This window comes from Patiria miniata, unplaced genomic scaffold (assembly GCF_015706575.1).
Source record: "Patiria miniata isolate m_02_andy unplaced genomic scaffold, ASM1570657v1 HiC_scaffold_7, whole genome shotgun sequence".
Lineage (NCBI taxonomy): Eukaryota > Metazoa > Echinodermata > Asteroidea > Valvatida > Asterinidae > Patiria > Patiria miniata.
The window spans coordinates 25,391,009-25,418,901 of NW_024037074.1; the positions used below are offsets into that span (position 1 = coordinate 25,391,009).

Consider the following 27,893-nt stretch of genomic DNA (forward strand, 5'->3'; position numbering starts at 1 on the left):
ATCGAAACTGTGAGTTCTTGATACATGGAGGTAAAGGAAAACGCTCATATATGATACAAAATGATTTTTTTTCAATTGATATTTCCTTTATTGTAAATCTTCACAGCAAGGTGGTGATATTGGCAAAAATTGAGCGAGGTGGTCACTGAAAGTAGCGAGGTGGGCCACCTCACGTTTGAATGGGCAGGGGAAACACATGTACACAGTGCTTATAAAATTGCGTGGGTGATTTAATGTAGAATTTTCAGGGAAGGTTGAAAAACAGCATACGATAATTCATAAATGCCAGCTCATGGGGCTGCTGATCATTGGTTCGTGAGTGACTTTGTCATGCACGCGCACGCACCACTGATAACTAGCCCCCATTGGCTGCACACTACCTATTGCTAGTTTTATTGCATCCCGTGCTATATGAGAACCGCAATCTGAATGCTCATGTTGTCTTTTGAACAACTTTCATTCAACTTTCAATCAATCAACTTTCAATCTATGGCGTCCCCTTGCTTGCCGTACTTAAAACCAAAACATTTGTGTTTTACAGTGTGTTGCGCATGTAGAAGCATTCATTGACTTCAGTGAAGATGAGAACATTGAAGAAGGCGTCCTGGACCAAGGTATGGAAATCAGACATATATCACTACAAGTTGGAATCTTTAAACAGGATTCAATATCTTGATGTGAGGGGAATAGTCTGATGCGAGATGATTATAGAGTCAGATGGAAAACGTTTGTTACAAAATGAAATCTGGAATTTTCAATAGAGACAAACGAAATCATTTGTTTTAGTAGCATTTATCTACTTTTGTCCATATGGGGAGGGATGAACATTTTATTGGGAAGATAGTGATTCATTGAATTCTCAAATTCCATCTAAAAGTTGACTGGGAAGTTGACTTTAAATTGTAACAAAGTTTTTTGGAATTACCCCCTCCCTGTAGACGTGAAAAAAAAAGTACTAGCAGTAACTAGCAACTCATACAATTTTCAGGTGTAACCCTCCTGCTATTTAAACAGTCACAGACAGTCAAAATTCATTTCCACTTCCCCTGCTATACTTTAACAAAGGCTAGTTACCAGCAGTTTATATCAAGTGAGCAAGCACTGTGACTAGTCAAACTGGGTCAACTGACAAAGCAGGCAATTTGTGGTCACAGCTGTTTTATCACTCGCCCAGACAGAGCAAAGCTGTATCAAGATACTTAAACAGTCCCAGCCAGTTAAATCCTGCTTTATGTAAGCTGGGAATTCTTAATTGTTGAAAACCGTCCTTTTGATTTTGGCTGAAAGGGCTACTTGGCACAGAATGTATGTTTGCATAGGAGGGTTAATGTTGGGAAATCTAACTGTAAATGCAGACCAGCCTTAAGCCCGGTTCATACTCGGCGCGAACGCGAATTTGTGACGTCATGGCAAGTATTCGCGCTGCGAATTCGCAAAAGTTGAACACATTCCAACTCGGGCGAATTTCGCAGCGAATGTTTCATGACGTCAAATTCGCTTCGCATTCGCATGAAGTATGAACCGGGCTTAACACTTTTCTCCGACTCCTAAAAAAACCCCAATGATTTGTTTCTATTCCTGACACCTCCCCTGTTCTGCACAAGCAAAACAAAAAAAAACTTTGTCCCTGACCCCACTCTCCTATCAGCATAATCCAATGAGAATCCTCCTTTCTTTCAGCTCAGGCTGGGGTCAAGCAGCTTGTCACAGACATACAAGCTCATCTAGATGACAATCGATGTGGTGAAAGATTGCGGAGTGGAGTCCAAGTTGCCATTATTGGACAGCCAAACGTTGGCAAGAGCTCCCTCCTTAATCTTCTGTGTAAGTGCCAATTCGTAAAATTAAGAAGAGGGGTTTTGACGTGAAATAAGTTAAGGAGAATACACGAGAAAGTGTGGATTCGTAATTTAAGAATCACGAGGCGCGAAGCGCCGAGTGAATTCGTCAATTAAGAATCCACACTTGCGAGTGTATTCTTCGACTTAAACCATTGCGTCAACAGAAGTATTGGAAAGAATGCTGCAACCTGACGCCACTTTTTTCTTCATATATCATCTCAATGAAGGCCATTTGTTGCAAAAATGATGATAAGACATGAATCTGGGACTGATAAAATGTTTCCAAAATTGTTAGGAAATACTTGAAATGACTCTCCATAGACGTTGTACACAAGTGCGGAAGTGGCGTCAAGTTGCAACGTTTTGTTTCCTGACGTGTTTAGCGTGTGTATCGACACGCAGGCTCCTTACGTCAAAATGGATAGTTCAGACGACGATTTCTTTCTGACTAAAAGTAGATTTTGCAGTGACGGCGGAAAATCTGACAGTAAAGATGCATCGGTAATTTTCGGAAAACAAATTTTCACGCAGACGGTCCTATTCATGCTCATTATGGAGAACAATTGTCTGACATGTTTAAAGTGTGGATTCGTAATTCCGAATCCACACTTTACTAAAGATTCGTCGTTCCGAATCCACACTTTGTGACCAGTGTAAGAGATTTGTAGATCCGAATCCACACTTTTAACAATAGTGTGACGTCATAGCAATGGTTTAAAGTCATAGAGAACTCATATTGATTACCTACCTATACTTTTACTGTAGAATACCCTTCCTGCACCCTGCTTCTCTGAGAATGGGCCTTAAGAATTTTTCTTTACACGTTTGCAAAGGTCAGAGACCGGCAGCCATTGTGACCCCGATAGCAGGCACTACCAGGGACGTGATTGAATCTGCTGTCAACATCGGCGGCTACCCTGTGCTCCTCCTAGACACAGCGGGATTACGAGAGACTCAGGATGTCATAGAACAGGAAGGCGTCCGTAGGGCCAGGCAAAGGTACCTTTTAAAGCTACAGTCCATCATTTGCAGCTATCCAAAAAGTAACTGACATAATTATTGTTGAAAAACATACTTGGTTGAAAGACGGTAAGGGGACTAAACTCCCTGTGAAATTATTCTTTCTGGCAAGCTGTCATTTTGATGAAATCAATGAAAGAAGGCCGTTTCCAAGGATGCGTCTAAAGACGCATTCTTGGAATTCTCCGCCAGTAGTTCTTTTTTAATTTGGCGTTGACACGACGCACACGCGTGCACGGTTGCTATAACACGTCAGTTCAGTGCGCGACATCGCGTAGCTGCAATTGGCTGAATGAGAACGTGTCCCGGATGCTGAATTAGGGCGCAATTCAAAACAGGTCTCAGCAACTTTTGATTTGAAATCGAGATCCTAGAATATTGTTTTCTTGAAATATACAGCATTCACTGAGCTTATAGTTGTTCAGCACCCATCTTTAGATTTTGAGTACTTTTGTTGCTTCAAAGGACCATAATGCACAAATTACAAATTATGGACGCTACCTTTGTAAGTGCCAACATGAGGCTCTTAGCAGGGTCTCAATAGAGAATCGTCATTGGTCTGTATTATTGTCATACATAAAACAGTGGTGTAGTCGAGTACATTTCAACGAGTATGAGTACAAGGCTTTTTTTTTCATGAGTACTAGCATGAATACGAGTACCCAAAAATGTACTAGTACAAGTACCGTCCACAAGTTAGGAGCAATTTTCGTTTATGTTCTCAACGGCTTTTTGTTGTCAAACTAGCAGTGATGTAGTCGAGACCATCACAAGACCAGACACAAGACCAGTTGCAAAGTAAGCACAAGACCATACACAAGACCAGCCACAAGTAACCAGGCACTATAAATGACAAAGGGAATGCCTTTGGATGCAGTTCATTTGAATAGCTTGTATTTGAATTAAGACTGGAGGTCTTGTGTGGGTCTTGTGATGGCCTTGTGAAGGTCTTGTGAAGGTCTTGCAGGGTCTCGACTACAACACTGCAAACTAGACATTAAACAAGTGCAGATAGAAGCCTCCCAAATAATCTGAAATTGTTTTTTTCTGCATGTAGCTCTTATAAAATTGTTTAATGTAGTCTTGCGGAAGAATGCTTGCAGGAGTACTAGTACGACTACTTTGTCTTGAGTACATGTACGAGTACCCAAAAATGAACTTCAGTGCTAGTGAGTACGAGTATCACAACATTGACATACAAAATCACTATGTTGGCAGTAATTGTTTGGCATGTATCTTATAACATTGTTTGTTTTCTACAGGGCTGAAAATGCTGACTTGACCATCATTATGACGGAAGCAAGTGACATCATCAGTAACATAGCCTCCTCAACAAGCAATAGCCATGATAGACTCTCCACCATCTTGGAAAAGAGGCTTCAGGAGACAGAGACTTTGACCTCTGAACCGACCCAGGGGTCATCACCGTCCGGGGATTCCATTCCTGGTGACGGGGGGTTTCAGAACTCCTCAATCGTTGTCATCAATAAATCGGATCTTGTTGATGTTGATTGTATGGATACCCTCACATCCATAGAATCGGCACTTTGTCAGAAACATGACAAGAAGAATGAAGTACAGAAGAGATCAGTCTGCATCATGTCCTGCACAACAGGCCAGGGAATGGACCACTTTCTGGAGATCTTGAGGGGCAAAGTTGAGGCTCTGTAAGTGTTTCAAAGGTTTTGCATGTGTTTCAAAGGTTTTGCATGTTTTCCTCGCAGGTCAATCGTATGTCCATCACAAGGCATGCAGATCAAGTTAAGGGACGATCTGCTCAAATCATGACATTCTTTTGTTAGGGGCCGTTCACAATTATCAACATTTTCACAAGTGTACAAAGAGTACGCTTTTTCAAGACCCCTCCCCCTAAAAGTGTACGAAAAACATGTTGATTTGTTTTCACACAAGTCTATATATAGACACTTGCATGTGATTTAAAGGGTTTTTGTAACTTTTGTAGATCAAGATTTTGGCCATGACATGAACCCCTATTCAATGTGAATGAAGATGTATGTATTATAAATGATTGTGAACGGCCCCTTACAAACTCCATGTATTTGTTGGTCGGATTCTTGTGGACAATACATCCTTTGTCGAATGAGGAATTTCAACAATTGATCCAAGTCAACAGCACGGCTAGAATATTTATTGTCAGCCATTGCTAGTGCCGGTGTTGTTCGACAGGTGTAGCGTGAATATCCGACTCCATGAAATGTGGACTCATTGGTAGTAGTGCGCACGCGTGAGTACGATACTATGCTATTTTTAGGATCGTTTGGGGAGAGTGACCTGTCACGTGCGAGGGATGAACCAATAAAAGGGAAAAAGGGGTCCGATTTTCATAGGAGTCGGATTTTCATGTGACACCGGCCTTTAAAAACACGCAGTGGATACGGACTATACATGTACATGTACATACAGTACATTTTCATGTACATGTGTAGGACAATGCCGCGCATGCTGTACACAATACGTTCATGGGATGCAATGCGGGGCCTGGCGCGGGGCGCGACCGGCTCGGCAAGTGCTCGATCGGCATCGGTTGCGGCTGTCGGCTGTGGTGACGGGCGAGAAAACAGATCGACATTTAAAAAAAAAAAAAAGCGTTAGGCGGGCATTAACGGGCGAGAAAACATATCGACATTTAAAAAAAAAAAAAAGCATACAGCGGCCATTAACCCCCTCCCCCCCCCCCCCCAGCGTACGGTTTGTACGCACGTGAAAATGTTGATAATTGTGAAGGGCCCCTTAATGTTCAACCCAATTGTTACCTTGCCTCTAATTTGATTGATTATGACTTGTTATGGGCTCCGTGCACGAATACCCCTTCAACGGCCAGAAAAGAGAGTTGTGGGAGACCGAGACTGGTTCCTGGTCCATCCGTTGCAGACTTTGAATGTATCCATACTTATGGGGGGTGAGAACTAGTCTGGGAGACTTTTGAAAGAGAAATTGAACGCATTCACACCGAGGACGCTCACGCGAAGATGCTCATGATGGCTTAGCTTGGGCAGATTCAGGATAAATAAGTCTTGCGAACTTCGCGCGCGAAACCAGTACAGTACGCACGCGGTGTGTGTCTAGTCCACGGTGCTCTCAAAATTGGTAAAAAAGGACCCTCTTTTGTTGGCGCACAGAGCCTATATGGCATGTGATTCTTAGCCTCCATTTGCAATAAGAATCTAAATTGTTTTCTCGTTTCTTTGCTTAGGTGTGGAAACCCCTTGCTTGGCAACCCCAGCTTGACGCAAGCCCGTCACCGTAGCAACCTGAGACATTGTCTGGCTGCTCTGGAGGCATTCAGCAGTCATGAGGACCTCGTAATGGCAGCTGAACAGCTTCGTATTGCACTCAGGCAGCTTGGCAAGATCACGGGCAGAGTTGGGGTGGAGGAGATTTTGGACGTGGTGTTCCAAGACTTCTGCATTGGCAAATAACAGGGTCATTCAATAGACTTCATTTACATTAGCTGTAAAGGCATGCTGAAACTGGTGACAAAATGAATATTGCTCCATTAGCTTCCAAAGGAACATTCACAGTGAGTCTAACTATTTAACATCAGAGTCCAGGGCCAATTAAACGAAACCCCAAGACGCGTCCCATCATCGAAACTCGTCTTATCTTGCGACTCATCCTAGGATTGATTTCACAAACTTGGGATGTGTTCAGCACATGTCTTAACTTCCTTAGCAACGCCTCTGAACTTGTCTTAACTTGAGACCGGTCTTAGGGTCGTCTTATCTCATAAATAGATCTCTCAAATGATGTAACTTCCTACAGATTGCCAAGTGCATCGGCATTTTGGGCATCAAATTTTCATAACGCTCATCGGCTGCGCCGTATCTTGAAGAAATTTCGAGCAACAGGCGCGCGTGTTTAGAACATTTTGCACACTGAACGCAATTGTAATTTTCTTATGAAGATAGCATTCTATGAGAGAGATCTATAGGTGTGTTAATTTGTATATTGTCTGGACATCATTGCAATTATGTCTTCTTGTTTAAGAAGATTGTATGCCTAGAGCCGTAGTTTTGAGGGGAAAAAAATCGCTGCAAAAACATTAGAAAAGTCTAATTATAAGCCAACCCTACTTGACTATTTAAAATATAATACTTTGGGTTCTTGAAATCATGAACTGAGGAGCGAGAGGTTTTGTCATCAGGGTATTAATGACTCTTTTGTATATTGTGTAGACCTACATGTACTTTGTGTGTGAATTTTAAATTAAAATAATTGATGATATGTAGTCAGTTTCCTGTCAGGTTTTTAAAACGTGAGAGCACTTGTATACAAACAAAAGCACTGTACAAATTGAAACAATGATTTTCTCCTTTAAAAAAATCCTGTTTATCAATCAGAATACTTTCTCAGAACAGAAGGTGGTCTCCGCATTATACATCTAAATGCAATACATGCAAAAGACAAATCATACTTTAAATTATAATTTAACAATGCACAGGTCAAAAGACACAAAGAAAACTGAACTGAAAAAAAACATAGGTCAAAGCAGCATTATATAAAATACATCTAGCATGTCTAACCTCTGACTACCTCCCCCCAACCCCCCTCCCCCCAACCCACTCTGAAAAAAAGAAAGAGTTTGTATCCTGGGAAATTCCCTGATACACTGACATTGCTTAAAAACAAATCTCCAAACTACTTTCCAATTACGTTTATTTCAAAAGGGACCATTGGAAATGGTACGCATACGGGATACACATGCGGCTCAGAAAAAAGTTGCTTGTTAAATCGCCATTTTGCTTGGTTATTTTATCTGGCCCATTATGGGCAATGTGTATTTCATATTAAAAGTTTAAGATGTTTGTGTGTGCATTTGGTGAAACCACCACACAAAATGCTGATACAACCAGGTGCATGTAGTTTTTCCGAGCCGCAAATCATCCTTTATGCGTACCATTTCAACTTGACCCTATTCGTCCATAAGAATGTATCCCATGCAAAAACATGAATCCAGCATCTACATCTCTTACCTTACCTCTTACAAATGCCACCAACAAAATTCAACTCGTATCATTTGTTCAGGAGAGACTTCTACAGTAATAATTAAATGACACATTTTCTATTGCTCAACTTGAAAAAAAAAAGCAACACAAATGAACTTAAACAAAGATTTTTCACAAAATATCCCCTGTTGCTCGGAATTAAAAATACATATATGAAATAAAATATTATTGCCTTCTATAGCTTCAAAGAAATATACATCATGGCTTGCTCAAGGGGAAAAAAAACGTACACTGTACACTAAGGAAACATAACAGGAAAACACTCATTACAAAATGACAATAAACATCAAATTTTGTGTAACAAAGTGACTTTCTCTTTCAGTCTAAAGGTGATTCATACTTCATGTGAGTGCAAAGCGAATTTGACGTCACAAAACATTTGCTGGGAATTTTATCGGAGTTGAAATGTCTTAAACTCTTGTGAATACCGCAGCGCGAAAACTTGCCATGACGTCATAAATTTGTGTTGGTTTTTATGCCGAGTATGGACCAGCCTTTAATAGTTACATTGCCTAAAACTGCCCAGCCTATTACAGTCTTATAACCAGAGTTGGTAAGTTGGAAACATTGCTTACTTGCTAAACAATTGATTCACTTGCTCAGCATTGAACTGGGTACAAACACTGTACATGTATATAATGACACTATTGGTGATCCCTGCATTGGGCAACAAAATTGCATGCTTAAAGGTGCAATCAAGTGTTGAGAAGGTTTTGCGCGCTAAAGGGGAATGGGAAATCTGCTGAACTCTACCGCGGGGGGAAGGGGGGGGGGGATCATATATAGGGACAAATTTTGTAGCCCAATTGGATGCTTTCCAAGATGCTGTGCTCCTTTCAATAACAGTGGCTCCAGAAAAGTATAGGTTGGGCAGTTTTAGGTGATGCATGCAATAAATAAAGTTTTAGCAACCAAAAGTCATAGTATAATTACTGAGGAGGTATCCACATTTCACCCCCACCACAAAAAGACTAGTTACTTGAATTCCCCATACATGTGTTAAGGTATGGGCATCATGTAGAACACATTTTCACTCGTTACGCAGGTTGTTTTTACAAAGTCAGTTCAGTTCTGCGGAGACTTTGTCCCATATTGACTAAAATTCCTAAATTTCAATAATTAGAGGGTACAAAATTCAATTGGCAAAGAGGTAAGTACACAAGTATAACCAGTGCTAGAAATAAATAGATATTAGGCCAAAAAAGAAAATAAGTCGGTCTCTGGTCAGTGCGCGCGTCGATTTTAATCATGCGCGTCGATCTTTTTTTTTCCAAAATGTTCCGCGGTAGCTCCAACAGCGCCCTCTATTTCCGCACCTCCTCAATTTGTTTTACCAAAGAGCACCAAGGAATGGGAAATTGCACCAAGGCAAATGATCGAAAGCACCAAGGCAAATTATGGAGGACACCAATGTACACGAGGACACCAAAAAAGAAAAAAAAAAAAAACGCATCGCCGCGTCAATTCCAGAACTTTGGTCTGACCAGAGACCGAAATTTTTTTTTTTTGGCCTTATGATCGATAGGTTTTGAGAATTTGAATTACGAAATCAGATTGTCCCCGTCATTCAAAATGACTTTGGCACAATAAACAAAATCACTATTACTTCAAAGTAGTTACTGCACTGCCCTATCAGTACACAATCACATTAAGTTTGAATCAGAATTTTTTTGCATGTAACACAGTGTTGCACTTCTTAATTAAAAAGTTCAACAGGTCTGTACCATATACAAGACAAATCCAGACATTAAGTAGTACCAAATTTAGAAGTTATGTGAACTTCGCTTGAAATGTTTTTGGCGGTACATGCTTCACATTCGCTAGCAGCATGAACCTGCATTTAGACAGAAAACACCATAATAACACGTACGACTACCGACTATCAGAAAGCATAGGCAGCACCGTGTTGATATATGTCACAGATACGTGGCACTTTGAAACAAATCACACAGCAATATTTGCATACAGTTCATGATATAAAATGGTGGAATGTATCATTGTGGACATACAGTTCATGATTCAAGTTCATTTTAGATGCTTCCGATCACAAGAAAACGTTAACATAGTAAAAATTAGGAGTGAATGCAAAGAAGGAGAGCGGAGCAATGCATTCTGGATTGGAAACTGTTCAATGTCAACATTTGGACAGTGTGGTACACTCCCCAAACAATGACAGCATTGTCACTGATGCCAGGAATTCCAAAATTTTGCAAATTGTGAATCATCCCCGTGAACATTTTAGGGAAAATTGGTTTGCCTTACCAATAGGCAGGCATGCAACTGGGAATTTAGAAGAAGAAAAAAACAAGGAAATTCCAAACTACACAAAACTTTGTACAGTGTTTTTAAATTTTGTAATGGCATTAATTCATAAGAAGTAAAAAATGAGGAAATCAGCGGATCCGAGGAAAAGTTGCATGCCTGAATAGGTTTGAACCAAGACTGTTGGCATGTTTTCTATGTTGCATCATATGACTATGGCAATCATATCACGTCATATATCATGGGTTTTTCTTTCAGATACATTTACTTTAGTTCACGCGAATTCATGGTATCACCCCAATTTTTGACAAATACAAACACTCTTTATTAACGAATACTTTTAAATCTTATGCCTTGTAGACACACTGAAAATCAGATTTTAGAGTATATAGATCTTACTTTGTCAAATTGTGATTTTTGGAAAGGTACAATAAGTTTTTAAAATAGTGTTATAACTAAAAAAATATCAGAAAAAATAGTAGTGACTGATGTTTTCCTTAAGTAAAGATTGATGTTTTGCTTAAGTAAGCAAAATAATTACTAAAATTACAATTATATATTATTTAGGGGTTTAGTATGAAGTATTTCTGGTGTGCTAAAAACAAAACATGGAAAAAGTGGACTTCTTAAACCCTAATTGTAAAAAGCAAAAATCATGCAAGGTTTGAAACATGAGACATGACAGACAGTGACAATGGTAAGGGTTCGTTATACATGATCCCTGGCGTCGTAAACATCATTAGCTCGGCCTTCCTCCAAGTTCTCATTCCCTTGCGCGTCGCCGGCGTCGTAGTGGTGTCGGATGTCGTTTTCTTGTGCATCAGCTTCCTGATCGTTTCCGCCATCTGGATTGTTGTCATGATCTGGGTAGTCTGCGGCATTGTTCACGTTTCCGTCTGGGTAGTGGAAAGAAAAATCCCAACAATGAATACTTTTAATTTAAGGGTACATTTAAGATCAGGCACAGTTCTACATGGGGCTAGGTGGCTTAAGTTCCCCTGAATTTTATCAAGTATCCAAAAGATGCCATTTGATTACATCATTTTTCTAGTTTCTCGAATTCAGAGAAACTTTCTGGAAATTCATGCAGTCTCCAATTTCTCAGGGCAATTTCTAAAGCCCGGTTCATACTTCACGCGAAAGCATGTGCGAAGTGAAATTCATGTCGACAACAATGTGTGGACGCGCTTCGAATGTATTGTTGACGTCACGAATTTCGCTTCGCTTTCGCTTTTGCATGAAGTATGAACCGGGCTTATAGCAAATTTATTTCCCTTTTTTTCGGTTGGCACATGTTCAAATTTGTGGGTGTACATGTAGAACTGTGCCTTATTCATCAGCATGTTCCAGAACAGTGCTACATTAGACTAGGATGGAGACAACGTTGAAGCCAAAGAATCATAAATTGAGAGACAAGATTTGGTATTGACAGAATAAATGCTTGATATTCTATACCAGTGTTTCCCCTGCCCATTCAAACGTGAGGTGGCCCACCTCGCTACTTTCAGTGACCACCTCGCTCAATTTTTGCCAATATCACCACCTCGCTGTGAAGATTGGCAAAAAAGGAAATATCAATTGTAAAATTTTCATTTTGTGTAATATGTGAGCATTTTCCTTTACCTCCATGTATCAAGAACTCACAATTTGGATGTGTTTTTTTAATCATCGCGCAGTTTTGTGAGCGCTGCATTCTTTTCAGTTTGCAGACTGTAAATTTCGTTTCAATCATCAAGTTGAATTGTTACCACCTCGCTCAGTTCATTAGCCAGGGGAAACACTGGACAGGTCACGAACTGATAAAAAAGGGCTTCAATTTTGACTCTCTGGCTAGGTCTTATCCAACCTATTGTATTCACTTTATTTGCATTACATGATACCACACCCAGTTAGAGGAGTGCTGAACAGAAACCACTGCAAAATGCTGGTGATCTGAAATGCAATCAGTTGTTACTGCATACATGTATATTAGTGGTCTGCACAACAATGTACAAAGTGTGTGGACACACAAACGAAAAAGAGCATTCCCTATGCACAGTCTAATGGGATCAGTTCTTCTTGTACCCAAAAGAAATATGGATGAGAAAATCCTTAATATGAAGTAATTTTTTCCCAAACACACAAACACAAACACGCATCAAATGAAGAAACTTGTTTGGATGGATGGTTATACAAACGGTGCACACGACTACAAGAATGTGAATGTTGATATAATTTAGAATTAAGTGAATGGGTTATTTCTAAATAGAAACATCTGTGGAAATATGAGCTGTGAACCAGTCCAAAACAATGGAGAGAGATGACTTTTTTGGCTGGTAACCAAATTGCAATGGAAAACATACACATATATTTCTGTTTGGACTTCCAGGACGTTTTGGACCCGGCTACTAAGCAAACAATTTGGGGAGTAAATGGCCACCACTTGGACTCAGGAATGACATACCAGCTTTTATGGGCTAGATGCAACAGACAAAGGCCAGAATGATGTCACTTTTTAAAATGTATCAGGAGGCGGCCTCCAAAAAGGAAGCGGGTGGGGACGCTAAACATGTTTTTTTTTTATTTGGCCTTTCCGGTAGATGTCTTTTTTCCTGAACAGTATTTGAGTCTACTTGATTACAACTTTACATTTGTGAAAAACAGAGCATGTTTGCAAATTCTACTCAATTTCAGTAGATTATTTTTCGTTCTTCACAAAAATTTCTTGGAAATCCCTTTAAGAGCACGAATAACTACGTAAAACTGTTTGGATTTTTCCTTTGGTCCTACATGTATTTTAGGCCTAAAGAACCCTCAAATTACAAGTCATCAGTGCTAAACAATTTCAAGTTACACGCAATACGAAAAACAGAAACGGAATATTGCCTCAATTCTCTCAATCCTTTGGCCACAATTTTAGCTCCCATTCCAAGGATGTATCTTGGGGGTATGCTGATATACAAAGTAACTTTGCAGGATCTTCAGTTCCACCATGTATAAAGTTTATAATGTTGAAATGTTTATGGTGAGAGAATCATTAATCGGTGTCAGTTTCCCTAAGTGGTGTTTTTCTGAAAAACAACACATCAAAAGAAAGGTTACTTTGTTAGTAGTCAAACATTCAGTCAAACTCACTATGGGCAATATCTCACAAAAGTCATGTACGTGTACTCTTTCCCTTGCTCTCTCAAAAGAATTGTTAAAAATCCAAAAATTGGGATATGTGCAAGTTGCCCATAAGATAGACTAAGAAAAGTGGTGATGTGTTAATGGGAGAGACACATGGGAGAATAACAGGCATGCTGTATTACAAGCGTAGTTCTCCTGATTCTGCTCCTGCTCATTGCGTTCAGCTTCATTCGAAGACAGAGCGTTGGCTTGCTCAATCTCCACATCGCCCAGCTCTAGATGACCCTCCTGCTGCTCTTCACCATCCTCTGGGTTCCCATTATCCTCTGGGTTCCCATTATCCTCTGGGTTCCCAGCATCCTCTGGGTTCCCAGCATCATCTGGGTTCCCAGCATCATCAGGGTACTCGGCATCATCTGGGTTTTCAACACCATCTGGGTTCCCAGCATCATCTGGGTTCTCGGCATCATCTGGGTTCTCGGCATCATCTGGGTTCCCAGCATCATCTGGGTTCCCAGCATCATCTGGGTTCCCAGCATCATCTGGGTACTCAGCACCATCTGGGTTCTCAGCACCATCTGGGTTCCCATCATCATCTGGGTTCCCATCATCATCTGGGTTACCATCATCATCTGGGTTCTCAGCATCATCTGGGTGCCCATCATTGTCTGGGTTCCCATCATCATCTGGGTTCTCAGCATCATCTGGGTACTCAGCACCATCTGGGTTCTCAGCATCATCTCGGTTCCCATCATCAGCTGGGTTCTCAGCATCATCTGGGTTCTCAGCATCATCTGGGTTCTCAGCATCCTCCTCCTCAACTTCCTGTCCATCATCAAATTGCTGCTCACCGTCTTGCGGTGCATCTTCTTCGTCTCCTGCATCTCCAACATCTTCTGCCTCTCCAGGATCCCCGACCTCCTCCTCCTCCTTCAGCCCATTTTCATCCTCTCCTTGCCCGGCACCATCCCCTTCTCCCCCATCCCTGCCTTGCATTCGATCTGCATCCTGATCATAAATGAACGCAGGTCTTTCCACCGCCGGTCCCCCATCCTCTACCTGCCGTTGCCGCTGTTCCTGTTCTGCTTCCCAAGTTTCATTTCCTACCTCTTCATCTGTCAAGTACATGGTTTTAAAAAACAAAAAAATTCAAAGTGGATGAAATGTTATGCTGCCTGCTCACCAATGTACAGTCAAACCTGCCAAAAAATAATCCTAGCCCTACCATGATGAAATACAGTCCGGCGGTGCAAATACTGGTACAAATGCGCAGTTGACTATCGCAATTTTTCTAGTTTCTCATTCACGATGAGGAGTTTGTGACACAGATGTTTTCCAACAAAAACAATGCAGATGGCATGGTTGGTTGGTTGGTTCAGTTAAAGTAAGGGCTTTACAATTTTCTGTGCCAGTTTGTAGAACTGGAACACACAATTTTAATTCAGGAAAGAACTCCTCCAATTGTGATTCATGTACACTGAGGAAGTGCTATGTTTGCACAAGTGGCATAGCCAGGTTTTTGGAGCCTAGTTGGCCAGGACAAAAGTTTCAAGAAAAAAACTATGTCCACTTTTCTGCCTCTTGCAAAGATAATTTAACCCTAACGTACCTGAATCCATCAAAATCCACACCCCTGTTTTGGAGGATCTTGGTGGATTCAGGATACCTCCATATTGAAAAAGTTGGGGGATTTTTATGGATTCAGGACAGTAAGCCTCGCGGTTCTACAGAATTTTGACGGATCCAGGATACCTCCATATTGAGCAGTTGGGGGACTTTGATGGATTCAGGATCTCAACAGTTTAACGCCTTGGCTATATGTTTGGTGTGTACGAGGTATGTGTACTACACTGGTGGATTCTGATAAACTCAGTACTAGTGGATTCTGATGGACTCATAACACCAACATTTTTTTGCATGACAAAATTGGTGGATTTTGGCAGATTCAGGATACTTTCTAGTAAAAATACTTAAGGGGTTAGGGTTAGAGATAATTTTTTTTTGGGGGGGGGGAGGGTTACTGGTGTCCTTAAAAGTTAAAATAAGCTCATCCACTTCCAATAACTGTCAGAGGTTATTGTCACAGATTGTCACTGGATTTGATGTGTATGGCAGCATTTTGCATGCTATATGTAACCTGTACAATATGGATGGCGTTACAGCATTTAGCGCACGCCAAGGAAAAAATAATGGACTTTAGGCCAAAAAAAAAAAAGGCTCCGGTTTCTGGTATGGGCCTGCGTCGCCATAGCCATGCGCGTTGGCAAAATTTTTAAAAAAAATTTCAATGTAAGATGATGTCTCAAAACCGCCAAACTCACTGGTTCGACTGGAATCCTGCTGCCGCACAAATTTTAATGTGGTTTTAGATGGGGTTACGATTGAGTATAAGATTTATGTGGCCTATCTGGGCTCCCATATATTTTGCACAGAATAGTCGGGCACCATTTGCAGACAGTGTTGTATTTTTGTGATTGTGTGTGTGTGTGGAAGCCAGACGTGTGTGTGGATGTGATGGTCGTGTATCTGGAACCTGTAAAGGCCTTTTAATTAGTGCAATATGTAAGTGAGCAGACTAATGACCAGCCTGGCAGCACAGGCACTATGTCGATGTCGCTGTATGGTCTGACGTTACTGTTTTCTCTGATTTTTGTCTTGACTATCCAAATTTCCCGAAGATTGCTCGTGTCGGTCGAGATCGTAAGTGGGTGCAGAACTCTCAAGCCTTATGGCCTTACTGAGGTCACCTCAAGCTCCACCCTGAAGGATATGTTTGAGAGTTTTAAGCGGATCGAAGCGTCGTCATCTGCAACATCAGCCGACATTTGAAGAAAAAAAAAAGTTGAAAAAAAAAGCCGCGTCGCCGCACCACTTTTGGGGCAAGCTCCATACCAGAAACCGAAGACTTTTTTGGGGGCCTTAGGCATAGCACATATAAAACAAAAGCACACTGCTTGCTTTGAGGCCAGTGTTACTGCCATAAACCATCACCAGATCCCATCTACCCAAGCATTTCCCTTAGCCAAGCTGCCGACCCAAGCAAACCCACCAAGCACACCATGTAAGCAGCATTACTTCTTTAATGAAACACAGAGTTATAACTCCGTACTTTTGAAATCACCTTTTGAAGTTTAGACTTCCGGATCTGTCAATTACAAAAGAAATATTGATGCTTCAGTGTTTGGATAGATGAGTTGACTTTCAAGGGTTTGGAGGGGGACATGACGGGGGGTGTTGTTTGTCTCATGGCTGGTACAAGACTGGGACCTTGAGTGCTCAGAAACATGCAAAACCAAATCAGGCCAACTTCACTTTTTAAAGGAGACTTTTTTCAATATTTTCACATGACAGGGAAGTCAAGTGATTTCAAAATGAGGCTAAAGACTAGACTGGTACATGTCCAACCATGATCCAACTGTTTGAAGAGACTGACCTCTTCATTTGTTGTCATTAGTGACTGACTATGGAGAAATGTATGGAAATAGAGACCAGTACACATGCCATATGTTTCTTTTGACACAGTTTATTGATGCAGTACTTAGCAGTGTTGGACTGGTTGTTTCATGTTTTCAATACCTTAAGTTTTGGAACTCTCATACAAAGTATTGAGAGTCCCGAATTTCGGACTAGGCTGGTACATGCATGAGCAAAGTAGTGTACACTGTGTTTGACCCAGTCAGCCAGTAGAAGATTATACAATCATTGTCCAACATAGCCCAGGTTGGACGAAGTCTTCATTGCATTACGACTGACATCCAGGATGAGAATTCTCTACATAAGACCACCCAAAATTTGGACCAGATTTTTGTTACGTTTTACCTCGTTACAGAAGCTTATTTCACGCCTACAGTTTCTATGTGTCCTTCTCTATTGATCCAGGGGTTCAGGAATTCCATATGTGATGCTGACCGACATTAATCAGGAAAATAAACTCTAAAGCAACGTTAAACTTGTACGTGTTTGTAGTCTCTTTTCATCAGTTTTATTCCCGAGTCGTACGTCATGTACGTAAGCACGAAAGCGCGCACGCTAGCGCCCTCATTTGTTTAGTTTTGGTTGGAACAGTGACGTCACTGCAGCCAACCGACGTCACGAAAACGCTCAACCAATGACCAAAGCCGAAACATGTTTCTGGTAACTGGCGCGAAAACACGAGACCACGCCTTCAAGTAAGTGCGCGTGCGTATGAGGGTGGTTACTAAGCAAATCGCGCGTGCAGACTGCATATTCACGCTGCATAGTCTGGCTCCCAGACCAGACGTGATATGAGCGCCGAGCATAATTGTCAGGTCTAGGGAACCAGACTACACGCTGCACGGACATACGTCATGTACGACTAGAATAAACTCTGCGGTGAGAAACTGATGAAAAGAGTCTACAAACACGTACAAGTTTAACGTTGCTTTAGAGTTTATTTTCCTGATTAAGGTCAGTCAGCATCGCATATGGAATTCCTGAACCCAGCGGCCCAATAGATAAGGACACATAGAATACTACGACATAAAAATTGGCTTCTCCAACAAGGTAAAAATATTGAAAATATTGGTCATAATTTTTTTCACCCGGTTTTGAGCACTTCATACCCTGGACTCCCTCCGTTACGTAGGGAGGAAAGGGAGTCCACCTGGGCTATGTCCAACACAGTTCACAGCACTGCAAATGTCTTGATTGCCATTAAACCATGCCCATGGCAAGATTCAGACAAAATGGTAATTTTGGGTGGGGGATGGGGGGGGATGGGGGGGGGGGGGATTGGAGCGGATTTTCCCATGCATGCATGTATCATCACTAACCCTGGATACTGAATTCTTGCTCTGCAGGAACACAAACCAATGTCTGCACTGGTAAGCAGGTGGTCCTGGGTTCAATTCCCACCCATGAAAACTTTGTAAACATTCCTCTTTACAGAGGAATGCACTTGATAGCACCTCTTAAAAGAGCAAACGTTCTAAAATCAGTTGAATATTTTGCAGTGAATCAAGTCATAAAATCTGCTCAGCGTTATTGTTTGGTTTTAAGAGTGACTTTATCACCGACATTGTTGCAACTCTGGTTAAAGATAAGAAACTCCCAATGGGAAAAGCCTGAACTATTCTTGTTTTGCCTGCGGGTCAGAGTGGAAGGACTTTAGGCCATCAGCCTGGGGGATTGGTCAGTATCAAATGAGGGGAATAATGCTCATTGTGACTTTTGGCAAGGTATGCACCCCTGTAGTTGGAAAATATGTGATAGCATTGCAGCGGTGGCAGCTTTTTGGCTGGTATCACTTTTTTTTTTTTAAATGGCGGCCAAAATAAACTTGTTACCACATATAATTAATCCAGTAACAAGCCTATTGGTGGCCATTTTGAAGAAAAAAAATTAAAAGTGATTACATCCCAAAAACTTCCACCGCTCACACTGCAAAGCTATCACACATTTTCCAACTCTAGATGTGCATACCTTGCCAAAAATCGCTTTGAGCATTGCTCCTTTCGATCATTTGATACCGGTGGCCCAATTTTTGGACCAAAGCTGATAGCCTACTTTGCATTCTGCCTGGCAACAAGCTAGGACATCCCATTCAATCCGAAGGCATCTTGGAACCTTTCATCGGAACCCTGACTAGCATTTCTGACTCGGTCATTTGTCAAAGAATATGTCACTGGGAGACATACTTCCAAACATTAATACACTCAAACAAGTTTTTACAAATTCTCATTTTCTCTAAATCCAAAAAATATAACTGATAATTTGATAAAATACCCAAATACCAAACAACAAACAGAAGACAATGACACAACCTACCTTCATTGTCTCCTTCTATCTGAATATCTTGGTCCACTACTGGGACGTTGGCTCCTTCATTTGGCTAAAGATAAAACAAAAGACTTTTCTAAATTTTATTGTCAAATAAATTAAATAAAAAGATGCTCAATAGGCTCTCAGAAGCTGCTGGCCAACAAATTCGTGTTCATGCATGAGTCAATTGATTGTGCCACATACTTTCTTGAAGGAGTAGTGTTTGTAGTAAAAAAAAATATCAGGTTTTGACCCCAGTGACCCATGATGACCTCTGACCCCAGTTTGGTCATGTGACATGTTGGGGCTGGACTACTGATAGACAAAGTTTGGTTGAAATCGGTCAAAATATGCAATAGAGAATGTCAACGTTTGTTACTAACTAACTAACTAACGGAGAGACATGATGATTTGTTGAGCTGCTACCCGCAGCTAAAATCGCAGCTAAAAATTGAAATCAATTTCCAAACTTGCGTCCCTGCATTTACTGTTTAGGAATTGGCTAACCTCTTCAGCATCTCTCCCTTCATCGCCTTGGTCACCTTCCTCTCTGTCATCTCCATATTCTGGCGGTCGCCCATCCCTATCCTCTGCCCTGTCCTCCCCTCCCTCATCCTGCTCTCTGCCTGGCTGTTCCTCATCTCCTCCAGCATCCTCTGTAGACAAAACAGACAAAATATCATTAAAGGGAAAATACAACATTTGCAAACATCAAAAAATAAAACTACCAAATCATTTTGAAATACCTTGCTGGACTGTTAGTGAATGACAGTGTAAAGCATCCTGTAAAATCATGGCACCTGGTAAACTCTCATTTTCAAGAAAAAAAGGTATTTTTGTATCAATTTCCAACGCTGATCGGCCGATCAGCGTTGGAAACAACTGGCTTTTTTTCCTAATACAGGCCCCAATTGACCATCGCACTTGTTTGCAATCGATTACAAACCTATGAACGGGTACGAGCCAGCTAGACTGGTTCCCCGACCTTACAATTCCCTCATGTATGTAAACTGCTCTGTTTTTTTCTTATATGGAGTCAGGGAACCAGACTACAGGAAAATGATCGTTTTCCTTGGTTTTTATAGCATTTTCGAACCCAAAACCTCAAAAAAGTCAGTGTAACTATATTTGCTATATATTTCCAACCCCCCAATTCCATCCGTTTCTGAAAATTACAGCAAAAGCAAATGATGTATATTCCCTTTAACTATGATTATAACACTCCTCTTGCTTGTTCTTTATCCTGGTTGGCTGAAACACGGTCACGTGTGATTCACTAACATGACTTACCCTCCTACTATTTAAGAGGTCACCAATGGTCAAAATTTACTTCCTCACCTCCTGGCCTACTGTGTACAAACCAATAGGGGTCTTGACCAATATTGACCCAAGCAATAACAAGGCTGACAATGCATGTTTCCATAGGAGGGCTAATAAAGGCTAGTGTATGAAACTTGCGTCAGCGTGAACTAAGCGTTTCTTTAATTGTTGAATTGCTTACAGTTGAATTGCTCATGTGTTAATTGTTGAATTAAAACAGTTCAATAATAAAAGCCTGAAAGGTTTTTTTTTATTTTTGCCTGGGCGAAAGGCTAGGATGTCACTAGCTCTACCTCAACATATTGACAGTGATTGCTGTCGTAAATAATTCTCCATGCATGTGCGTCCATTTTTACATTTCAAAAATACCTTGATCTTTGTCCTTTCTATGCACATGTGCATTACTGTTTTTGTTCTTCTTCTGACAAGAACAGCTTTCTTGTGTTTTTTTTAAGCTCTGGTAAGAGCTAGAACATGTCACTTGGTGGTCGGTCGGTCGGTGAGTCTGTCTGTCTGTCCCCAAAAAAAATTGACCAAAATAAGGCCCCATAAGTTTCCCACAAAATATCACTACCAAACTTAAATAATAAAAAAAAAAGCAAACACAATATATTAAATACTTGTATGTAACAATTCGGAAAGATGTTTATGAAAAGTTTGTAAAAGAAGGCCAAATATGTTCAGTAATGTTATAGTCACGTGGTATTTATCACAAATCGCTATTAATCAGGTACACATTGTACATCTAAAGTATGGTGTTGCATATGACAGGCATGCAACTGGGAATTTAGAAAAAAACGAGGAAACTCCAAACCACACAAGACTTTGTACAGTATTTTTCAATTTGTAATGTCATTCATGAGAAGTAAAAAACGAGGAAATCAGCAGATCCGAGGAAAAGTTGCATGCCTGATATGAAAGGGGAACTCCCAAGCTACACGCCAATGTGACTCTAGAGGTCGCTGTTCATGTGGGTCTGTGTAAAACAGCGTAGATTTCATGCAAGACTTTCAGGCAAGACGGCCGGAGCTTATTGTGAAATGCATGTACATGACCTATAGCAATATCCAATTGATTATCTACATGTATAAGAACCGTACCTCCACCAGAACAGCCTTGTGTCATGGACAAAACCATTGCACACAGCAACCACAGATATGGGATTTGGTTGTCCAAGTAAAGCAACATGCTGTGCCAACACTTCCACCAAAATTGACAGGATTTTGACAGGCAAAAACAGGATGAGCATAGAACACAGCATCTTTTGGAACACTCAGGAAATAGAGAAGAAGGAAAACTGATGCTTTGTTGATATAAAGGAAGGGGGAGGTTGAAGCTTGGTTCGCCGAGGGAAACAAACAAACTTTTCAGAAATTGTTGCTGCATAATCCAGCATCCCGTGGAAATTTCAAAGAAAGTTGAAAGCAACATCCTCAAGGACGTTTGCAAACACTGGATCAAGAAGACAGCCTTTTAAAATGTTGAGAAAACAGAGGACAATGGAAGATGCAATGCGTTTTGGAGTAAGGGAGGTTGCAGTTTGTTTCAACAAGGGAAGCACAAAGGCTGCAAGCTGCATGATGCAGCATCCCGGTGAAAGCTTCTGGTATTCTGGTACAATAATTTCCTTTCTGTTTGTAGAGCAACATTCTCCAGCCTTTTTAAATGCTGGGGTTACAAAGAATGATGGACCTGAAAATGGCATTGAGGTACAGAGGCAGACGGAAGGTGCAGCATGGTTCATCAAGGGGGAAAACAGCAAAGCTTTTGAGAAGTTGCGAGCCACTTGCCAGCATCAGAGCCACTTGATCCCATGGGAAAGGAGATTCACATTACCACAAACTTGTCACTTGGGTTCTGCTGGAGTGCAGCAGGGCTTGGTGGGATCACTGCTACTTGAGGGGTGTCTCCCCTAGTTCCATCCGTCTGAACGACAGAGGTCAACCCCTGGCGCATTCTTGGTCTCCTTGGCTGCTCCGGATACAGGTAGTTCAGAGGCCTCATGAGGGGTATCCCTTGGTACCCATCAACATGGTCAGCTCGACGTAATGGTTCTGGCGTGACCTTTGACACAACGTTGCCTGGCATTCCCTTTTGGGTTACCAAGGCTGTATCATCTTGAGGCAAGGTTGGCAAAGGAATAATTTGTCGTTCGAGTAAGGTGTTTGTAATTCACAAAATGTGAAAATGAACAAATGAAATGCACAAATTTAACTGACAAAATGTGGTTAATGTTGCAATTGTACCTGTACAGTTTCTTTATTTTATGTACATTGACGTGAAAGCAACTTTTCATCGTGCACTTGTACTGGAAAACAATTGTCCATATTCGTAGTTATTCTCCTACTCACAAAAGGACTGGACAGCAATGGAATAGATCTCTCTCATAGGACTCCACCTTCGTAGGAAAATTACAACTGCATGCTCAATGCCATCAGGTGCGTGTGTACTTGTTCTACATGTACATAACCCCCGAGGACCGACACACAAAGGGAGAACAACAGATCCTTTCAGTCCTCGGGCGTTGGGTCTTTTGTTCAAAATGGTCCTCTGTATTAAGTGTGTGTGCTTAGTCTATGGGAGAGTGGTATATTACAGGGACAAAGGGAAACACAAAACATTGTCCTAGAGAGTATAGTAAAACAAGAGTGGATGCGCGCAGTGTGCAAAATGTTCTAAACACGCATGCGTGTTGCTCATGATTTATTCGAAATACGGCGCAGCCGATGCGCGTCACGAAAATTTGACGCCCAAAATGTCAATGCACGTGGCAATCTGTAGGAAGCGATGTCATTTGAGAGAGACCTTTTCATGTACATCAAATTTGTTTTAGCTCCACAATTACCATTAGAAATGTGCTACGAGTGTAACTTCCTTCCTGTACAATACACAACCCAACACACTTGTGACCTATGATCTGTGACCTGTGACATGACCTGACAGCCCCCTCCTAGTTTTGACCCTTACCTTGTTCCTTCTGCCTGTCCTCTTCATCGCCCTGTGGTCTCAGGCGCTGCATCCTCATCTCCATGTCCTTCTCCAAATCCTCCTGTCTTGCCTCATCATTCTCCTGGGCCTTCCTGCCTTCATCAACTTCTTCTACAGAGGCAAACATGTGAAGTGTTCTATAGCTCTCGTTTCAAATGATACTCTACTACAATTAAAGCTACAGTCCATCATTTGTAATTTGTGCATTTTGTTCGTTTGAAGCAACAAAAGAGTTCAAAATCTAATGAAGGATACTGAGCAACTAAGCTGATGAAATTTCAGCTAAGCTTCAGCTGTACATTCTAAGATCTCAATTTCAAAAGAAAAGTTACTGAATCATGTTTTGAATTGTTTTGAATTGCAGTTATACGCGACGTCGCGCACTGATCCGACGAATTATAACAACCGCGCGCGCGTGTGCCTCGTTCCAATACTTGTGCGCGCTGCGAACTACTAATTTAAATTTTCCTACGGTGCTTCTTAAGAATCACCGTTGGAAATGCCTTCTTTCGTTGTTACTTCAAAATGACGGCTTCCCAGAAAGAATAATTTCACAGGGAGTTTAGTCCCCTTACTATCTTTCAACCAAGTATGTTTTTCAACAATAATTACGCCAGTTACTTTTCGGATGGCTGCAAATAATGGACTATAGCTTTAAATCCTGCTCTCTATCATTAATATCAGTGCCTCCAAGGAAAATTGAACATTCGTCAGTTACTTTTTGATTCTTGATGTAATTTACATATTGTGCGTATGTGCTTGTGCATTAACCCTAACTCCCTACTGTCTTTTACTAAGTACTGGACCAAGTCCGCCACAATCCATCAGTCACACTGCTTCCAATGCATGCTTTGCTTCAGGCCTCTAGGCCCAAGACCATCATACTCCATCAACATTTATTCGAAACAGGCCTGCAGGACCAAGTCCCCCAAATTCCATCCAAATTGGGGGAAAGGATTTTGATGGAGTTGAAGAGTTTAGGGTTAGTAAAAAAAAAAGTGTTGGTTGGTTGGTTGGTTTGTCTTTTAACAAGATAACTCAGAAAGATATGGACGGATTTGCATGACTTTTTTTTTGGGGGGTGGTCCTTGGTACAAGTACAAATCTGGGTCTGGATGCAGGAATTTTTTTGAAGGATTTTTCACCATTTATGCGAGTATTTCTTTTGGGTGTACTGACAACATGGTGGGAATTGTTTAGCCTTGGCGGAGGTTTGCGCTCTCCGAGTGCTTTCTGGTTCCCTTTGTTAAACCACCGATCCATCTCATTGTGCTCTACTCCATTATGTTTGACCTGATCAGTTTGTTCTTCACCCACCTCCATCTTGGTAAGCCGGTCCCCCGTTATCATCTTCCCCCTTTTTTTTTACCCACCTCCATCTTGGTAAGCAAGTCCCCCGTTATCACCTTCCCCCATTTTTTTTACCCACCTCCATCTTGGTAAGCAGGTCCCCCGTTATAAACTTCCCCTGTTTTTTTTACCCACCTCCATCTTGGTGAGCAGGTCCCCCATTATCATATTCCCCCATTTTTTTACCCACCTCCAACTTGGTAAGCAGGTCCCCCGTTATCAACTTCCCCGTCTTTTTACCCACCTCCATCTTGGTGAGCAGGTCCCCCGTTATCATCTTCCCCGTTTTTTTACCCACCTCCATCTTGGTAAGCAGGTCCTCCGTTATCATCTTCCCCGTTTTTTTTACCCACCTCCATCTTGGTAAGCAAGTCCCCCGTTATCACCTTCCCCCATTTTTTTTTACCCACCTCCATCTTGGTAAGCAGGTCCCCCGTTATAAACTTCCCCTGTTTTTTTTACCCACCTCCATCTTGGTGAGCAGGTCCCCCATTATCATATTCCCCCATTTTTTTACCCACCTCCAACTTGGTAAGCAGGTCCCCCGTTATCAACTTCCCCCGTTTTTTTACCCACCTCCATCTTGGTGAGCAGGTCCCCCGTTATCATCTTCCCCGTTTTTTTACCCACCTCCATCTTGGTGAGCAGGTCCTCCGTTATCATCTTCCCCGTTTTTTTTACCCACCTCCATCTTGGTAAGCAAGTCCCCCGTTATCACCTTCCCCCATTTTTTTTACCCACCTCCATCTTGGTAAGCAGGTCCCCCGTTATAAACTTCCCCTGTTTTTTTTACCCACCTCCATCTTGGTGAGCAGGTCCCCCATTATCATATTCCCCCATTTTTTTACCCACCTCCAACTTGGTAAGCAGGTCCCCCGTTATCAACTTCCCCGTCTTTTTACCCACCTCCATCTTGGTGAGCAGGTCCCCCGTTATCATCTTCCCCGTTTTTTTACCCACCTCCATCTTGGTAAGCAGGTCCTCCGTTATCATCTTCCCCGTTTTTTTTACCCACCTCCATCTTGGTAAGCAAGTCCCCCGTTATCACCTTCCCCCATTTTTTTTACCCACCTCCATCTTGGTAAGCAGGTCCCCCGTTATAAACTTCCCCTGTTTTTTTTACCCACCTCCATCTTGGTGAGCAGGTCCCCCATTATCATATTCCCCCATTTTTTTACCCACCTCCAACTTGGTAAGCAGGTCCCCCGTTATCAACTTCCCCCGTTTTTTTTACCCACCTCCATCTTGGTGAGCAGGTCTCCCGTTATCATCTTCCCCGTTTTTTTTACCCACCTCCATCTTGGTAAGCAGGTACCCCTTTATCATCTTCCCCGTTTTTTTACCCACGTCCATCTTGGTAAGCAGGTCCCCCGTTATCATCTTCCCCCGTTTTTTTTACCCACCTCCATCTTGGTACGCAGGTCCCCCGTTATCATCTTCCCCATTTTTTTACCCACCTCCATCTTGGTAAGCAGGTCCCCCGTTATCATCTTCCCCATTTTTTTACCCACCTCCATCTTGGTACGCAGGTCCTCCGTTATCATCTTCCCCGCCGTCTTGCCTGGCAACGTTCTCCTCCTCCCCTTCTTTAGCTTCTTCCTCCTCCCCTCCTTTAGCTTCTTCCTCCTCCCCCTTCTTGACCTCTTCATCCTGCCCATCTTTCTCCTGTCTCTGCTGATCTTCTTCATTCTCAATCATCTTCACAGGGCCAGGATCTTGGTGATCTGTCCAAGTAAAGCACAGTAACTTACTTAGCAATAGCGTCTGCTCAGTGACTCCACGATATAGGCTCTATAGATCAGGGGTGTGAGTGACCACTGATAAAAATAGCTGAAAACAGCTGAAAAAGGTGTAAAAAAGCTGAACTTTGGAAATCTCCTATACTTTTGAACACAGCAAGTGAGGGAAAAAGCTGAAAAAAGCTGAAATCCAACACACACAAAAAGCTGAAATCAGCTTTAAAGCTGAGATTTCACACCCCTGATAGATGTTCTAGACTGAATGCTGTAATGATGACCTATTATGGTGCAAATTTCACTTTGATTGAAGCAACTCAGTAACATCTAAAATTGTAATATTGTACAAACAGGGTTCGACCTTATCTTTTTTTCACTAGCCAGCCGGGCTACTGAAACAGACTCTTAACAAGCCCGCAGGCATTTTCACTGGACCGCATGTTTTTCTTTTATAGAGTATCTCATGAACAATAATGTGCATACATGTAAAACGTGTATCCTGAGGCAATCTTGTCAGTGTTTTTGATAAACACATCTAATAATTTAACCCTAAACATTAATAATAGAATTAGACACAAATTGGTACAGGTTTGCTTTCTGAATTTAATGAAATATTTCTTCCTGTCCCTTCATCTTTGCCGTAGCCAAATAATTTTGGACTCGCCAGCTAGCTGGGCTACTTAAGCAATAGTTTGACTAGCCCGCCGCAGTTTTGACTAGCATTTGGCTAGCGGGCTACCGCTTAAGTCGAACCCTGGTACAAATGTTATTTCTGAATTGTACCATTATGCAAAGTTGCGTCTATTAGGATTCAATGTCTGTTGGTAACCCACTATGGAGTTGTTTACACAGCATCCCAAGTCGCTTAAAAATATGGCCAATTGGGTCCATGATGCAACGCCAGAGAATTGACCACTGCAAAGTCCACATCACTCTTTCATCACAGGTAGAAGTAAATGGTTTTTGTTGTTGACAAATAGTATTTTTGGGGGGGTATTTATCAGACATACCTTGGCCTGCTTCTTGTGGACGGTCAACTTCTAATGGAACTCTGCCGTGAAAAATTTAAAAAGGGCCTTCAAATTCATGCCAATATGTTTGAAAAGAAAACAAAAACGCTTATTTAATGATCACCCCAAGCTGTTTTTACAGTAATTCAGCAAGTTATTCAACAGAATTGTATTTAAGGCCAATTCAAACTCGGCAAGAAAAGCAAACGCAAATGGGCAATTCCATGCAAAAGTGGACACAGCTGTAAAGTGGAAACTGTACAACATCTTCCAAACTACAAGCATCACAACATCAAATGTGGTGTCAAATTAAAGGGAAAATACAACATTTGCAAACATCAAAAAACGAAATGATCAAATTATCACGAAATACCTTACTGGATTGTGAGGAATGACAGTCTAAAGCATCCTTTAAAATCGTGGCTCCTGGTGTGCGGACATTTTCAAGAA

General features: G+C 41.5%; 2 protein-coding genes across 10 annotated transcripts in view; one reads left to right on the forward strand and one right to left on the reverse strand.

The window, feature by feature from the left end:
• The window catches only part of LOC119744883 (tRNA modification GTPase GTPBP3, mitochondrial-like), a 29,669-nt gene extending 22,769 nt beyond the window's left edge, over window positions 1–6,900 (forward strand). For all 3 annotated transcript variants that reach the window (XM_038221074.1, XM_038221075.1, XM_038221076.1), the window contains exons 5-9: window positions 542–614; window positions 1,681–1,824; window positions 2,675–2,840; window positions 4,124–4,528; window positions 6,076–6,900. In XM_038221074.1, the coding sequence (XP_038077002.1) occupies window positions 542–614; window positions 1,681–1,824; window positions 2,675–2,840; window positions 4,124–4,528; window positions 6,076–6,301 (1,014 nt within the window). In that variant the 3' untranslated portion in view covers window positions 6,302–6,900. The remainder of the gene's footprint in view (window positions 1–541; window positions 615–1,680; window positions 1,825–2,674; window positions 2,841–4,123; window positions 4,529–6,075) is intronic.
• A 3,563-nt stretch (window positions 6,901–10,463) lies between these two features.
• Window positions 10,464–27,893, reverse strand: part of LOC119744575 (uncharacterized protein DDB_G0290685-like) — a 39,062-nt gene continuing 21,632 nt past the window's right edge. For 5 of the 7 annotated variants that reach the window (XM_038220564.1, XM_038220561.1, XM_038220565.1 and 2 more), the window contains 7 exons: window positions 27,444–27,484; window positions 26,209–26,421; window positions 23,327–23,458; window positions 19,547–19,695; window positions 19,046–19,109; window positions 13,441–14,373; window positions 10,464–11,046 (listed from right to left, as the gene is read on the reverse strand). In XM_038220564.1, the coding sequence (XP_038076492.1) occupies window positions 10,859–11,046; window positions 13,441–14,373; window positions 19,046–19,109; window positions 19,547–19,695; window positions 23,327–23,458; window positions 26,209–26,421; window positions 27,444–27,484 (1,720 nt within the window). In that variant the 3' untranslated portion in view covers window positions 10,464–10,858. Of the gene's footprint in view, window positions 11,047–13,440; window positions 14,374–19,045; window positions 19,110–19,546; window positions 19,696–23,326; window positions 23,459–26,154; window positions 26,188–26,208; window positions 26,422–27,443; window positions 27,485–27,893 lie in introns of all 7 variants that reach the window. The other 2 variants (XM_038220562.1, XM_038220563.1) reach the window with 2 other exon arrangements.